This window comes from Poecilia latipinna, unplaced genomic scaffold (genome assembly GCF_001443285.1).
Source record: "Poecilia latipinna isolate Pla-1442-1.1 unplaced genomic scaffold, P_latipinna-1.0 Scaffold478, whole genome shotgun sequence".
Classification (NCBI taxonomy): domain Eukaryota; kingdom Metazoa; phylum Chordata; class Actinopteri; order Cyprinodontiformes; family Poeciliidae; genus Poecilia; species Poecilia latipinna.
Window position 1 is genome coordinate 522,509 of NW_015113094.1, and position 16,183 is coordinate 538,691.

Sequence of the window (16,183 nt, forward strand, 5' to 3'; positions counted from 1 at the left end):
TCATAGTTGAGGTCTACCTATGATGTCAATTACAGGCCTCTCTCATCTTTTTAAGTGGGAGAACTTGCACAATTGGTGACTGACTAAATACTTATTTTCCCCACTGTAAATGGATTAAATTAAAAAACGACGGTGCTCCTGAGGAGGCATATTTAGAAGATTGCCAGTCAGCCAGCAAAAGGGGACTGAACAAAATAGTTTCCTTTGTGTTGTATATAATGCATAGCAGGTTAGACTCTCATAGTGGTCTAACAACAATTCTTTGAACGTTAATTTAAATATATATATAGTAGTTCCTGCTCTTTTTCTTACACTCAACCAATTACAGCGTCCCCTGATTCTAATCTGTATACACAGGTATCAAGCCAAAGTTACATGGATTCCTATCCATATAATATTAAAAATAATTAGGCTATTCATTTGTTTTCTTCCGTTTAACTATTAATCATTATTTAATTATTGCGGTTCATCCTTAAAATATGTTTTGTTTGCATATGCCGGGGGCCTTTTTATTTTTATTTTTTATTTTTGCAAATAAAAAATGCATATTATATTTCTTTGAAACCATATATTTACGTCATTAAATCGTAATCAGTGACCTCCACTTTCTTATTGGTTTAGCAGATGGCACGTGATTTTTCTAGAACGCTTCGCCTCCAATCATGTCCAAGCTGTCGACCGGACGTTTACTGGTTGCTGTTTTGATTTGGATTCCTTCATGGCAGATTGTCATTGTGGTGTGTGAGCCGAGCCTTTAGCTGTTGTTGATAACATGATCGCCCTTTTTAATAAGTTACACTCCCGATGGTTGACTTTCACCCTCAGGCATCCGCGGACAGCAGCTACGGCGGCTCCCAAGGTAAGGTGACATTTCTGTTTCGCCTTTTGCGCATAAACACACTGTCGTCTGAAAAATGCTAAATATGAACTAAAATGCTTCCTGCCGTTGTCCAGATAGACACCACCAAAGAATGAATCATGGTGATTTGTGTGCACCACGTTTTAGATTTATGACAAAGCCGGTTATTTGTTGAGTTTTACTAGTTTTGCAAATAATCCCAGGAGTTTAGGACCTTTTTCTAAGACGAGGTGTGTTTCAGTAGACAAAAATTGCCCTAAAGAGTATCTTTATTCAAAATATTACTAAAGTATGACTCATGGGGTATGGTGCTACAAAACTACAAGAGGTAAAAGTGTTAGATTTACTGTTGTGGTTTTTTAAAAGTTATTTAAAGGTCAGTCTTTACCACCCACAACTGGCATTGAGTCATAGGGCCTCTATAAATTAACAGGAAATGATTGACGATGACTAAAATTAGAAAATCATGTAGAAAAGATTTGAAACAATCAGAACATAAACACTGATTTGGAGATTAATGAACTGACTCATAGATGTGTCACAGATGAATTTCAGCGATACACTGAAAAAAGTAAATGGGTAATCCAATTTTTTCCTGCTGTACATCCTCCTGTTTTCTCCTTTCTGTTGAGTTTTTATTGCTTGTAATGAATTCTATTGAAACACAACAAAGGTTTGGACATATGGTGACATGTAGCCCACAATACATGTCACCATGTTCTCTTCTAATAAGAGAAAATGAGTAGTTTTAAAAGTAACAACTTAGAACCTGTTTTTTTTTTTTTTACGATTGAATCGTGAGACCACAGGAGGCAAACTCCTTGCTGTCTTTTTAAGTGTTACCAGCAGAGGGTGCTATCTACAAAGTAAGTAATTTTGTAGGTTGAAAAAAATGGGTCAAAAATAGTGGGGGGAAAATATTGCATCTCACATAATAAGTAGGTGAAATAAATATTTTGTGTAACTGTATATGAATTATGTGGTACAAACCTTCCCTCTGTGGTAAAGAAAATAGTTTTTATTGTATAGTCAACCATTGGAGTGTGAACATGTTTATATATATATATATATATATATATATATATACACACACTGCTAAAAAGAATAAAGGGAACATTTCACTTTAATTTTGTGTGTGGCTCCAAATCCAGGCCTCCATTGGTTAATACATTTGATTTCCATTGATTTTTGTGTGATTTTGTTGTCAGCACATTCAACTTTGTACCGAACAAAGTATTCAATGAGAATATTTCATTCATTCAGATCTAGGATGTGTTATTTGAGTGTTCCCTTTATTTTTTTGAGCAGTGTATATGTGTGTGTGTATATATATATATATATATATATATATTTTTTTTTTTTTTGCTGATGGTGGTGACTTTTTTTGGCCAGACTGCATAATAGCTGAGAACTTAAAAACTGGTCAGCCTCCTGCAGGCTCCTCCTCTCAGTGGCATCTGCACCGATTTTAAAGCCTGGCCTTCTTTTAAGACATTTTCTCTAAATGAGTGTAGTCAAGCAGCGATTGTTTTGGCAAATTAAAGGAGTTTTCACACATCAACAATCACGTGTTTGTGTATTTTTCTGAATCTCCAGGTTAACCTGTCCACAGCCCCTCCAAAGCCCGTCATTCCATCCAAGAAGCCCATAAAGGTGGAGCTTGTTGGAGGAAAACGCTACTCATGGTGCTCCTGTGGATACAGTAGGAAACAGGTGAGAAAATCTTAAAAAAAACAAACAAAAAAAAACAGTTTATCTTGTTTATTTGCGTTTTTCTGTTTTGAAGCCGTTCTGCGACGGAACCCACAAAACCAAAGCAGAGGGAATGAAGGGGCTTCGCTTTGTACCGGAGAAAGACTCCACGGTGTGGCTGTGTGGATGCAAGCACACCAACAACTCACCTTACTGCGACGGCACGCACAAGCAGGACTTCATCGTGTCTGCTCCGCTGCATGAGTGCACAAACTGATGAAGGCGAAGAACCCTGAGGACAGAGATGTCTCCGAACTGAGTCGGTGGGAGAAACATTTTAGACAAAACGGCATCGGGACAAATTGTTTCTCGTTTAAATCAGCGGGACATGCTGCCAGTAAACTAAACGGTGATCTAGGTTTCCACTCTTAACTTTGGAGACGAGTGATCTTACAGAAATAAAATTATTGTTCTTGAATCCGTTTTTTTTTTTTTTTTTATTCTAATTTAGTTGGGTAAGGTTTGTTTCTTGTCTAAAATATAAAGGATTATTCATGAGTAACAGGAAAGCAGGTGATTATGTACATAATTTGAAATCATCTTCATTGAATGAACTGAGGCTCATTCCTAGAATGAAACTTCTTTGCTACTGGATATTCCACAAAGTGGTATTTGTATTATAAGGTAAGTGGAAGTGAGTGGGGACTAAGGCGATGGAATGACTTCCACCTTTTCTGGTAACAGTCTTCAAATATCTAGCCAAAATTACACCAAAAAGTTAATGGGTGCATAAACTGGTGATTAATGTGCAACTAGCTAAGAAACATCTATGCAAAGAATGCATGATTTTACTTTATATGAAAAATAACAAATTTACAACTTGTTCAACTAACTGTTTTGTTACATGACCAATCCATTCTGGGAGGCCAAAGGGAGTTTTAAATGGACAATTAAAGAACATGTTATAGATATTCATACCCAGGATGACTGGGTATGAATATGAATACTCAGTATTTACATTCATATTACAAATCAGAAATTTCCTCTGAATGGAGAAAATGACCGTGAAAGTCAACAACAGAGAAAATTAAACAGGAGGCTCACGTCAGAAAAACCTAATAAGTAAACATTTTATTGACCTAAAACATGCACGTATGGCTGATTTAAAAAAAAAAAAAAAAAAAAAGAATCTGTTGAAATGCAACAAAAAGGGAATGTTGCAATGTACGGAACAACATACATGGCGAAATTTTGCAAAATCCCTTCTTTTTCACTCAGTTCTTTGAACGGGGACATCGTGCTGACGAACACGTTGCCCATCAGTGTGGTAGTGCTTGGACTCGAGTGTGAAAATACGGCTGGAGATTCTCCTGCTGAAATAATACCCATCAACTTCCGGGACTGGACCTTCACAAAGTGCATCAACGGTTTTCCATAAATGTACACGCTACCTGATGAGGCGCTGCTTATATCAGACACTTTCAAAGAAACTCTTTAAAAAGGCGAGTATAGCTTGTCTTTTTTTTTTTTTCCTTCAACATCCAACTGTATGCAGTGACTCGCAGCACAAAAAGCTTTGATGATTCTGCCGTGGAAGCCAAGTGGACGTCTGTGGAAATGAAAAGGACTCACTGCATATACGATACAAAAACGGTTACGATATCTTGTATAAAAGATAAGTTTATACATATGTATGCACACATGCTCACATTTGATACATCCTGTACAGTTTTGTATGTGTGCACAGCTCTACTCTACCACACAAACACGCACATACAAGAGTCTATTTGGCTGCATGTCTCAGTCTTTCCATCTGAAAGATAACGGCGATCCGCCTCCTGCCTGTCCGGAGGGATGAAAGCTCGGGCCTCTGTCGGCTACTTGGAGAAATAAAAACGGGGAGCAGCTTAAATATCACTGTCCTCCCCTACCGCCACGTGGGGGTTAAGTCGTTGGAGGCGCGCCGCTTTTGTCGCCGCCCCGTGCCTCCTCTTTGCTGGCCCCGGAGCTTGTGCCGTTGACGGTCACCTTCCGGCTGCTGGAGCCCTGTTTGGAGGACAGCGCGTGTCGCTGAGTGTTGTTGGGCACCGCGGTGCCATTGGGGCTTTGGATGGCGGGGGAAGCGTTGTGGGAAGCGACGCTCGTCTGGGAGGGGGCTCTGGGCGGCTGGACTGCAGCAGGACTGTGGAGTTTGTCGCTCTGAGAGTCGCTCTCCGACGTCGGGCTGGTGTTGACGCCGTCAGAGTTGCCCTGGGCGGTGGACTGCAAAGGCCTCCTGCGTTTCCGGGTGGGTTTGACCAGGTACTGCAAGGGGATGGGTCCGGTCTGTGTGGAATTACACGAGAGCACACAATTTGATGCTGAGGAGACCATCACGTTTCTTAAAGGTAATCTGAATAATCTGAATTAAAGGGGGAGTATTATGCGTTTTCTAGGCACATGGTGCCATTTTACAGCACAATCAAGTCAATCAATGAATCAAGTTTTATTTGTATAGCACATTTCAGCAGCAAGGCATTTCAAAGTGCTTTACGTCATTAAACACAAAAACACAGAGTCATGCAACATTGAATCAACAATCAAAAACATTAAATTTCCTGCAGAGTTGAAGTTCTGCCCTTATGGGTACCTCATCAAAACAAAAAACAAAAAAGAAAGGGGGGGACTCCAACCCGGACCCCTTTTCACTCTGTTACCTTCAGTTGTTATAGAAATGCTAAATATTTCAAATATGACTTTGAATAATTTTTTTTACTTTAACACCATGAAATTGGGCCTCTTGCTTTAAAAACCTCCTGCTCTTTCTGAACTCTGCTTTCAGATAGTTAAGCACCTTATGGGGTACCTCATACAGTGAGAGATTTAAATTTTTTGCCCATTTTCCATGCTTTAATTAAATGCAGGTGTGGACTGGGCCATTCAAACATAAAAACAAATCTTTGAGCTGAACAACACCCCCTGCTGGAGAGCGACGGGTACTTAAATCCAAAGTCTTTGCAGCCTCCAACAGGTTCTCTTCTGAATGTAGCTTCAATTATGTTCCTCTAAATTTTGACCACTTTCCCCTGCTTGTAGCAAAAACAACCCAAAAATTTCTTCTGACTTTCAACATTTTAATTCTTTATTCTACTTTCCAAAGGTCATATATCTAACCCTCTCCAACAACTCAAATACTGTTTTCTCTTCTTTTTTTTTTTTTTTAAATTAACCCTCCTTTTGATTTCTCTTCAACTTTCTCCCTGATCCGTCTGCAGTGTTCCTCGGCCTTTGTGATGCTGTTTGTTCACTAATGTTCTCAAGCAAACCTCTAAGGACTTTACAGAAAAGATGTTGTTATTCAATAACACACAGGCTGAATTTGTTCATTAATTAGGTGGCTTTTGAAGTCTGGTGACCTTTCAGATAGATAATAAAAGCTTAGCAGCCCTGCTTCATTTTCCTTTCACAACACTTTTTGAGTTGGACTATAAGAAGAGCACACTGAGGTGCATGACTGCAACACAAGAAAACGTAAAAAATTAAATAAAATGTGAATTACTACGCTGGTAATACTTTGCAAGGAAAGAGCTCGTTTCAAATTCGGGAGCATTCCTCAGATATTTCTTAAAAGGTACAGAATCCGTCACTTACTCTTCTCCACTCGTAGAAGTAGGCGATATCCATTAGTGTGTAATAGTCCTTCAATGGTTCATCTCCATACAGCACCTCCACCTGCCAGACACAGAAAGACAATCAACAAGGTCACAATCATGACATACCGACATTAACGGTCACCAAGCCCCAATATACTGGATCATACCGCTGCAACCAAAAAAAAAAAAAAAAAAAGGGATTCCAACAAATTTTCCATTTCAAAGCACTGTACTTTTCCAGACTCTTGTTTCTTTTTTTTTAAGCAGTTTTTGTGCAACATTCTAGAAATTCCAGTAGAAAGCATTTACAGAGTTCAGTGTCAGCCATTTGCTCCTTAAATAATAAAAATAAGAAGATGCTGAAGTCGTCTTCCTATCAAGCACTGTGGTAAAAGGTTTTGTGCTCCATGGAACCTGAACCAACTTAAGTCGTGCCATGGAAACAGACCCAGATAGGAGGCTTCCAATTCTTAACTAAATTAGAAGTCACTTCAAAGAACCAGAAATCCAGGCCTGATCCTACAGTCACTCACCCCCTCTGAGCCTCTGCTGGTCATAAAGTTGTGCTAAATAAAGTACCTGTAGGCGTTAAAATCAAGTTGTAAGGCTGAAAATATATATTCATATTTGTTTCATGTTGAAAATGCTTACAAAAATGTAATTGAGTCAAATAAAAAGGTTAATTTCCAAAATAAAATGTATGAAATATTTCTTACTGTACTCAAAATATACTGATTAAATACAACTACTTCCCTTTTCTCCTTAAGAAATAAGTTTATGCATCTTTGAGTCTGTTTCAGTCAGACAGGTTCACATACAGGTGTAGAACAGCTCAATCTGGTCACACTTTGCTGCGACTTAATCAGGATTCGGTCGGCCATCTGCCCAAACTATACTCACCGGATGATCTCGCCAAATCTGACACACATGCATACCATCGTACTGCAGTCGGTAATATAATCGGTGTACTATACACAACTCTCGAAGTAGAAACGTGAGCTGATTATTTGAAGATCAGCAGCAGCATTTAAATATTGAGGTAACATCTTAAGACATCAGCCAGGAGGTTAAAGTCCTCCAAATGGACAATAAGCTGAAGCATTCTGTCAAACAAAAGAAATTCTCACTGAGACAACACTCTGCCCAGTGTCGCTCTATAAAGAGCAAAATGGCAAAAAGGAATAATTAATAAATATTTTCCACAGTAAACTTATTTAGGTTCCTGGTAAATTTAGAGGCATTTCAGATATTCTACATTTTACACATTAATAGTTCAAAAATAAATAAAAAAACAACAACAAATAAACCGTTTTAAAACAATTGAATTATTACTGTTAATTGTTTTTTTGCTGTTCTGTTTAACTTCATAGCAATCAGATCAAGTTTGAAATGATAGGTGCACAATATACCTTGTTCATGTGGGTGATTGTATATTTCTATCATGTTCGAAATAAATAAATGACAACATCACGAATAGTCTATCCAGAGACTAGGTCAAAATATCAAATGTATTATTTTCATCTCAACAATTAGTTTTTATTGAGCAAGTTGCTTCTGGCCGACATCATACATTTTGACAATGAAACAACTCAGTCCGTCATCAACTTTGCCGTCTAAAATATCCTTATGAACTGAACTGTGAATACAGCGACACTGCGCTGATAAATTTACAATATTTTGTGCAGTCCTATTACTATTACTTTTACATTTTATATGCAAATGCCAGGGAACCAGATGCTACAACACTGAGAATTTTCTACTGAGCGATACCTGAACACAGTTTTGAAAGAAAAAAAAAAAAATCATTAAAAACATATTGGTCAATTCCTTTATATGCTAAGGATTGCAACTAGCCACTGTACAGTGGATATCCACTCTGAACAATGGCAGCAGCCATCTCTGTAGCATAGCAACTGGGGAAAATGCTGCAAATTTGCAAGTGCTACAAAAAAAAAAAAACAAAAAAAAAAAAAACAGAGGGAGCCACTAACCCCTTCTTAGATTCTGCAGAGTCTAAACAGCACAGGTTACTGCGTGTGTGAGTCCAGTTACCCGGTAGTTGTTTGGTATATCCATCTTGCTCCGGAGGAACTTCGCTAAGTGCATGACAGACATAGCTGCTGGGCACTGCAAGAAGCGTTTCCCATTGGACTGGGAACAAAGAACGGCGCAGAGGAAGAGCATTAATCGGATGAGGGACAGAAAATGGAATTAAGATGGCCGAATGTGTGGCGGCAGCTATCTGTACCTTGTCTCCTTCCATCTCCGTTCGCTGCCTTTCACTGCTTCTGCAGGTAAATACAAAACAGGATTTTTACAAAAAGAAATAGTTGAACAGCTGCAGAGGTCCTACACGCTTTAATTTTCATGAATCGAGGCTCCCCCAGGCTCGTCCAGAAAGTTTTCTAATCTTCCTGTAAACCTCCGACTCACCGGTTCCTCTCGTAGAACTGTATGGACAGACTGATTATTTCATCTTCTGCGATGTTAAACGTTTCTACCACTTCGCCCGGTTCCAGCTCCCGGTTCTCTGCGTAGAAGTCTCGCCTCCTTTTCATCTCGTCTAGGTTTCGGAATAGAAACACACCTCTATCATGAAGCTGAACAAAACGTACAAGAACCAGCAGCTGGCCTGAGGTTGGACAATTTTACCTTTGAAGAGTCCCGGAACCAGCTTATAAACTATATCTTGCAGAGTTTTGTCCGCTCTGAAAAAAAAAAAAAAAAGGTTTAATCGGATAACGCTGTCAGACATGACAGGCATGTAGGATTACAATAAATGAAACACTGGTTTACCTGATGCTTAGCTGTGGACATGTCTTGTGCACTTGGACGTCACATCGAGGACAGAACTTATTTGTTTCAAGGAAGGCAACAATGCACGTTTTACAGACTAGAAAAGGATAAGAGGTAAAACAATGTTCAGTTAACGAGCGAAAACGAGGCTTCGTTTTCCATGCCGCCCTGCGTTTTCTTGTTTTTGCATGATATTAAAATGGCATGTCAAAAATCTTCATCTGCTTCTCAACCAATAGACAAAGTTTTATCAATCTTAAAACACTTAAAATACCAGTGAAACCTGCAAAAAGTTGGTTAGAAATGGGTTTGTCACTTTTCTTTGCCAAAGAGCGTAGAGCCATTCAGGCTGGATGTCCTCCGTGCCATCACCATAACCTCTGGCAGATTGAGGATGGGATTTATTCTTGTTCTTTAGTTGACAAACACTCCCTATAAAGTCTAATTACTCCTGAAATGTTGAAGGCGTTAGCTTTTTGCACAGTGAAGTTACAGGGAGAGACATGGCATGAATGCTATGAAATGTTTAATCCGATATCTTCCTAAGATGTTTAGCCCTTGAAGCATCTAATTTAGATTTTCTATTTTATTTACCTTGATTTGTTACAATTTCAGCTCAAAGCTTTCTAAACACTTTTACAGTAATTCTGCTTAAAATAAAGAACTTTAGGGTTACTAGACTGTCAATTGATCATTTATGGGTTCATATGACATTAATATGAGAGATGTTGCCTTGCAGCAAGAAGGTTCTGGGTTCGATTCCCAGCCCGGGGTCTTTCTGCATGGAGTTTGCATGTTCTCCCTGTGCATGTGTGGGTTCTCTCCGGGTACACCGGCTTCCTCCCACAGTCCAAAAACATGACTGTCAGGTTAATTAGCCACTCCAAATTGTCCCTAGGTGTGAGTGTGAGTGTGTGTGTGTGTCATGTCTGTCTCTGTGTTGCCCTGCGACAGACCTGTCCAGGGTGTACCCCGCCTCTCGCCCAGAACGTTAGATGGAGATAGACGCCAGCAACCCTTCCGACCCCACTAAGCGACAAAGGTGTAAAGAAGATGGATGGATGGATGACAGGGATATTTTGAAAAATGGTGAGCCTGTACATCTGTAATGTTGAATATGACGCGGTCAAAAAGAAGTTTGGCACACCAGTGTAAAGTTGGTCAAGAGCCCTGCCATATATTTATTCTGTGGGTTTCGTTTGAGGGGTGGGGGTAAAAATCCCAGCTTAAAAAAAAATCATTTCAAGTTTATTTCTAAGTTACTGATGGCACATCATTCCCATGTTGATTTAGCCATTATGTTTAGGATCATAACACACTAAAAGATCTGATGAAAACACACAGCAATGCCCTGCAACAAGCCAGCAGTATCACCGGCAGTCGGTTCTTCTCCACATATTCATCCTTTGTTTTAGGCCAAAAAAAATGTCCAGAGTGTTTTCTACCAGCTCCAGTACAGTTCAAACCCAACGTTGGAGCTGCACAAAATATGCAATCTCAGTAATCGCCGCCATGTCAGAGTTTACAATCCTGATATCACAAAGGACTGGTTGGATGCAGTATTTAGAATAATCCAATACTTCAAGTTCCAAAAATGCAACTTCTACATGCTAATATAATATCTATTATCTTGGATGGGCCTTCTCTGTCTTTAATCCCCACACCTTATGTTCATTTGTTGTGGTTGTGATGCAAAAGGTCAAAACTGGTGGGGATACTGTGATGGAGGAAAAGGGACAGGGAAAAGTCACCTAACTCAGCAAAACTTACATGTTTGACCATCACAACTCCAGATGTTTATATTTACGATTGTAGAACAGAAAAGGCTGAGCTATGGTTTGATTCCCAAACACCCAGTTGGCAGCTAATGCCATCCAACGACTCCAAGATGCCACTCTTTGCTACTCATCACTCCCATCATTTCAGGTGGCAAGATAAAGACGAGCCTCCAACACACTAGAGGCCAGGGGCTCAGAGAAATGTAAAATATTTATAGCTCAGGAAAATGGAAATTTATACATTAGAGCTGCAGAATATGCTGAATTTTAATCATCATCACAATACCTATGTGTGCAATACCACAACAAAGGACTATTTTAATAGAATATTTGGTAGAACGGGTTGCCACTCCATCACAGGGCAACACGCATTCTCAGGGCAATTTAGAGAAACCGGTTAACATGTAGATTTTTGGGCGGTGGGAGGAAAAATATACATGGAGGAAGCTGGAATACCTGGAGAGAACCCACACATGCAGAGCAGAAAACATGCAAACACCACGCAGGTTTAAATTAGCAAAAATGCTCTCAATCTTGCAAGTCAACCTTATTTTATGACAAAAATATATATATTTCCGCAACGCTGGATTTTCCCTTAGTGGATAAAGGTATTCAAATTAATGGCTGAGATCACTGCATTCTGAAACTGCTATTAAAAACAAAATTTAAGGGCTGTTTTGACACCCACAAACAAGACATTGTCCACATCTGTACATGTAATACGGGAAGCCTTATTAAAAACAAAACAATCTCAGCGGGTATGCATAGCATGCATATGTGCGGTTTACCAAATCTCAGTGCATGCAGGTATGAAAAAGCCTTTATCAGGAGGAACTTACAGGAGTGCAGACACTCTACGATGGTTGTAGCATCAATCAGGTAGCCGGCGCACAGCGGACACGTGAGCAGCGGGTTCAGATCTGTGATTTTGACCCGGTTCGGCTGCATTTTATCCATCTGGACAGATCTGCAGGGGTAAAGGGGGTGGGGGAGCAGAGGCACCCGAAATGTGAATGTGTTTGATTTGGTTCTCTCTCACACCGCTGCTGCTCTCAGGCAAGACAATGTGTGTGTACAGCTCGTCCTTGGGACAGCACCATGTGAAACCACAACAAACAGACCTAAAACAACTCTTTACTGCACGCTGCTGCGATTAATGCCCCCCTCTGAGAGCAGCAACACGCAGCGGCCAGCTATTGAATCACCCTCTGTGTGGCCTCGTCTTGTGCACCAAGCTCCCGACTCCCCCTCGGCCAACAAAGAGCGACTCCATTTCCCCGGAGCTCCGCCGTCCTCTGCCCGTCTGAGCAGGCAGGCGGGCGGGCGGGTGCACGGCCGGGGGCCCGGCACATCCAGAGGGAGAGTACCGACACCGAGGGGGCTGCAGAATCACACTGGTACACAAAGCAGCCATCTTAAATTCACTGACAGGGCTGAATCAGGAGAGCGAACAAGAGGCTCCTGAAAATGTGACACCGTGCAAACTCTGCGTGCGCCTCCGCAAACAGCGGCGCAAAGAGCCCCCGACAGAAAAGGAGAAAAGCGGAGAGCGGCGCTTGTGTTCCTACCTGATCAGACATCAAAGTTCCCCCTCACTGTTCCCAGCCGGACTCCAGGTGAAATTATTTGCACTTGGGCAGAATTGTGCAGCGGCGCCAGAAAATGGCTTTTTTCAGCACCGTCAGAGGACTGCCCATTTTGGATCACGTGGTTTTTTATTTTGTCGCCTCGTTGCTCTCCCTGCTCGGGCCTGAACGCCGAGTCCGGACCCTCTGCAGGCCCTGCTCACTCTGTGCACGATGTTTTCTCCCTCACAGGCCGTGCGTTGCGTTTTTTTTATTTATATCAGCCCTTTCTCCCGAATTGCCGCCGCCGAATGGAGACGCTTGTGCTCCACCACGCCCTCTGTTTGTTCCAGTCTGCATGGAAAACAGCTTGTCTGCTCCAGAGGCCCTGCAGGCCTCATGAGTCCAGGGCCCCAACCCTGAAAGGGCCCTTAACATAAGTTTCAGATAAAATTCAGAACTTGTCTCATCTATGATAATTAGAAGATAATTAAAAACAAAAAAAAAAAGCTGCATCGCTGATAAAAAACAAAAAGTGAATGTTTACAAAATTTCCAATAAAAATCTCAGTAATTCAGTTATTTGTTTAAATAAAGTGTGTTTGTACAGCATTAATTAACAATAAATATCATCACAACGCGTTTCTTCCGGACCAACGAGTTCAACCAGTATCCCAAAATCGCACACTTTGATCAGTTAAGTCAAATTAAATTTTAAAACAATCCAATTCAATCCTAGTTATAATGCAATAGAAATCACATTTAGTTTGTAATGCCAACTGGTAAAATGTTATCCATGTAAAGAAGTCATTGCCTTTGCAGCAATTCCTCATACTGACCAAGCATGTGGAAACAGTGGAGCAGAGCAGCTGTTTTTTTTACCTGGAAACAACCGCCAGCGGATCCTTGCGCAGTGTGCCTGCAGCAGACTGCCACTGGCCGTGATGGTTCATGAATGAATGGCTCCATGGGGGAGGCCCTCCTACTGTGATCCCCCTCCACTTCCTGATTCCCCACACAACCAAACACATCATCCCCCCGACCCCTTGATATGACTTATCAAAGCATTAGCAATGAGAAAAACAGTGATCTGTTTGACAGTTTTATGTTTCATGAACACTCACTCAGACATATACAAAATATATGCACACATTCCTTACCATGAGATGATTTTAGACGGGGAGGGATAAAGTTTACAACATGAGCAAGTAAAATGAAGAAATTGTAATTAATGTGGTGAAATTTCCAGGTTCAGTTCCAACTTATTTCTCTATATATTGTGATCACCACTGTAACTGTAACTTGAGCTGCTTTTATGCTGAAAAGAACATGGAAAATGACATTTTTTGTATTTTTACAAAAATAGTTTTGTGTCATTTAAAATGTGTTTTAAAGAATCTCTTCTCCATATTGTAGAATCCAGTCCCAGCTTAACTAGTTTAAGTACTTTTGACTTTGAAATTGAGCCGATTAAATGCACTCCAGGTGCACTGAAAACAGTGAAATAGACCTTTATTCTGTGTCCAATTTGAAGCATCAAATCACATATTGGTTGGGCATGCCAACAAGCAATAGAAAACTGGTTTGGCAACTAGCATGTGACCTTTTGTGTTTTTGTGGCATCCCTAGGCTATGCCCCTCTGGGTGGTGTGTCTCATTGCATATCTCAAAACCTGCAATGAATCCAGGATTTTTTTTCTATGTTTAAAAAACAAAGAAAAGAATTTTCGGCCACTTTGACTCTTTCAGTTTCTTTAGAGAGAGAAGTTGAAGAAAATGAGTTGTCGTCCAGGTAGACCTGCTATCAGATTAGATGAACTCTTCAACAGAGGCGCCAACTACTGAGCAAAGCTTGAGCTTGAGATTGGAGTGTATGTAGCTTCAGGAATCTAAAAAAAACATTTGATGCTTGTTTAGTTCTAATAAGCAAGAAAATAAGTTCTGGTCTTTTATACTTTGCTAGAAGACAACGTCACTCCTTAACCACCAGAGGACTAAAGTGTAAGGCAAAGACAGTTTCAAAAAGAGATCAGGGAACTCTGACCTGAAGTAGAAAACATCCAAACCAAATTCACCTGCATCCTCCAGAGCTTCATGACCAACTCGGTCACGTTGTGGTACTGAAGCTGGAAGTCTGCAGAGTACTTGGGACCTCCGACAGAATAGTCCAAATAACACTGTGTTTACTCAATCACAAACAGCGCTTTACTCATCTACAATGAGATTTATCAGTTCCACTGTAAATAAAAAAAAAAAAACCTAAATCCAGGGCTATACGGGGGAAAATTTCAATCTATGCCTCCATTCTTTTAAAATACCTGATTCCAATTTCAGTGTCAATAATGAAATAGTTTCACACTGTACTTTAAACTGCAATGTTTTGTGATATTTGTTGCTGTAACAAAGTTGCTCTCTGAGTGTCACTGATTAGGAAATCAGGGCTTTTTTTCCCTCCTTTGCCTCTTTGCATCAATGTCATGATCTGTTTATGCCTCCTCATTTGGGGCCTCGATATCTGTTATGGTAACTTTGCTCTACTCTATGCTTTGATCTAAAACCATTCTATTGTAGCTCTGGTTTTATGTTTAGGGCCTTTGTCCTGCAATAAAGTGACTTCACCCCCGTCTATGCAGCCTTGGCAGATTTTCCTCCAAGATCATCCTGTGTTTAACATTATCTCTATCTGAACCTGTCCTCGCTGAAGAACAGCATCCCCATATCATGATGCTGCCACAGTCAAGTTTCAGGATGGGCAGAGAATCTTCAGGGTGATAGCAAATGTTATTTTCTTAGTGAACTTCAGCAACTTTAAATACTCACATCATGTTTTTCCACCTGACAAACTAGACACAAATGATTGGACGGGAACAGTTTCACATCTTCTTTATTCTACCAGAGGCGTGCGATGCTGCATTTTTTTAGTATCAATCCGATATACAGGGCCCATATCGACCAAATTGCTGATATCGATCTAATTTTTAGTTAGGTTTGATGTGTTATCAATCTTCTGACCTTTTTTTTTGTAGCTTTTCATTTGTATTATTTTTGTTCAAACCTTAAGTAGATGTTTAAACTTTGGGCAGAATTTGGACAAAGTTCAAGTATCTACGAAATATTTTAATAGCATATTAATATGATTTGTGCACATTTTTCCAAAAATAAACATACTGAATAAACAAACAATAAATACACAAACTGAGAGCAAATCCAAACATCCAAACAAAATCTGCTTTGTGGTAGACATGAGAATACAAAAAGAAAATTTCAAGAGGGAATCTGAAGCTAAAGAATCGATCTTGCTTTATAGCTTGTCCAATATTGATACAGACGTGATATTATTGATATTTTATATCAGTCCGCCCACCTCTAACTACTACTGTTACAACTATTACTACTCCTCCATCTTCTTCTTTCAAAAATGTGAAAATATCCCCAAGCTATCTTTTTGAAGTGATTCCCTTAGTTTTAATTTAATCTTAAGAAGATTTTTAAGAAACTAATTTCTCTCTAATTTGGGTTTTTATTTCATTCTACAATACATTCCTTACTGTGTCTGTTTCCCTCTGTTTACTCTGTTTCCAATATCTGTCAGTTTATGTGAAAAGGTGGAATGTAACTAGTGACTTCAGGCTTCATGCGCTTCTTACTGGTGATACACTGTTACTACATCTGTTATAGAGAAACCCAGTTAACTTTAATTAATGGTAATGAAGAACATGTTCGAAAAAACAAACAAAAAAACACATCTATTTTTGAGGGCAGCAATAGCAATCCACGTTGTTAAAATGACATTCTTACAAGTTAAATTAAAAACATTCGCTATAAATTCGTAAGTAGCCTATATCCCAATCTATATGGCAAG

At 39.9% G+C, this 16,183-nt stretch overlaps 2 protein-coding genes across 2 annotated transcripts; one reads left to right on the forward strand and one right to left on the reverse strand.

Annotated features, from left to right (window-relative positions):
* Positions 1 to 646: 646 nt before the first annotated feature.
* LOC106951900 (CDGSH iron-sulfur domain-containing protein 3, mitochondrial) lies at positions 647 to 3,928 on the forward strand. Its single transcript, XM_015039678.1, has 3 exons — positions 647 to 859; positions 2,456 to 2,572; positions 2,646 to 3,928. The coding sequence occupies exons 1-3, from the start codon at positions 773 to 775 to the stop codon at positions 2,826 to 2,828; spliced, it is 387 nt and encodes a 128-aa protein (XP_014895164.1). The 5' UTR covers positions 647 to 772; the 3' UTR covers positions 2,829 to 3,928.
* Positions 3,929 to 4,069: 141 nt separating this feature from the next.
* LOC106951897 (polycomb group RING finger protein 2) lies at positions 4,070 to 12,649 on the reverse strand. Its single transcript, XM_015039676.1, has 9 exons — positions 12,326 to 12,649; positions 11,597 to 11,724; positions 8,980 to 9,076; positions 8,836 to 8,891; positions 8,617 to 8,746; positions 8,432 to 8,471; positions 8,236 to 8,334; positions 6,182 to 6,262; positions 4,070 to 4,876 (listed from the first exon to the last, which is right to left on the reverse strand). Exons 2-9 carry the CDS (start codon positions 11,712 to 11,714, stop codon positions 4,496 to 4,498), a joined length of 1,002 nt encoding a protein of 333 aa, XP_014895162.1. The 5' UTR covers positions 11,715 to 11,724; positions 12,326 to 12,649; the 3' UTR covers positions 4,070 to 4,495.
* Between the last annotated feature and the right edge of the window lie 3,534 nt (positions 12,650 to 16,183).

Coding starts and splice junctions, on each gene's coding strand:
- LOC106951897 (XM_015039676.1), bottom strand. CDS start 11,714: ATGGATAAAATGCAGCCGAACCGGGTCAAAATCACAGATCTGAACCCG. Junction 6,263..8,235: donor ATATACCAAACAACTACCGG/GTAACTGGACTC, acceptor TGTGTCTGGCAG/GTGGAGGTGCTGTATGGAGA. Junction 4,877..6,181: donor ACTTCTACGAGTGGAGAAGA/GTAAGTGACGGA, acceptor AATTCCACACAG/ACCGGACCCATCCCCTTGCA.
- LOC106951900 (XM_015039678.1), top strand. CDS start 773: ATGATCGCCCTTTTTAATAAGTTACACTCCCGATGGTTGACTTTCACC. Junction 860..2,455: donor CAGCTACGGCGGCTCCCAAG/GTAAGGTGACAT, acceptor CTGAATCTCCAG/GTTAACCTGTCCACAGCCCC. Junction 2,573..2,645: donor GTGGATACAGTAGGAAACAG/GTGAGAAAATCT, acceptor TCTGTTTTGAAG/CCGTTCTGCGACGGAACCCA.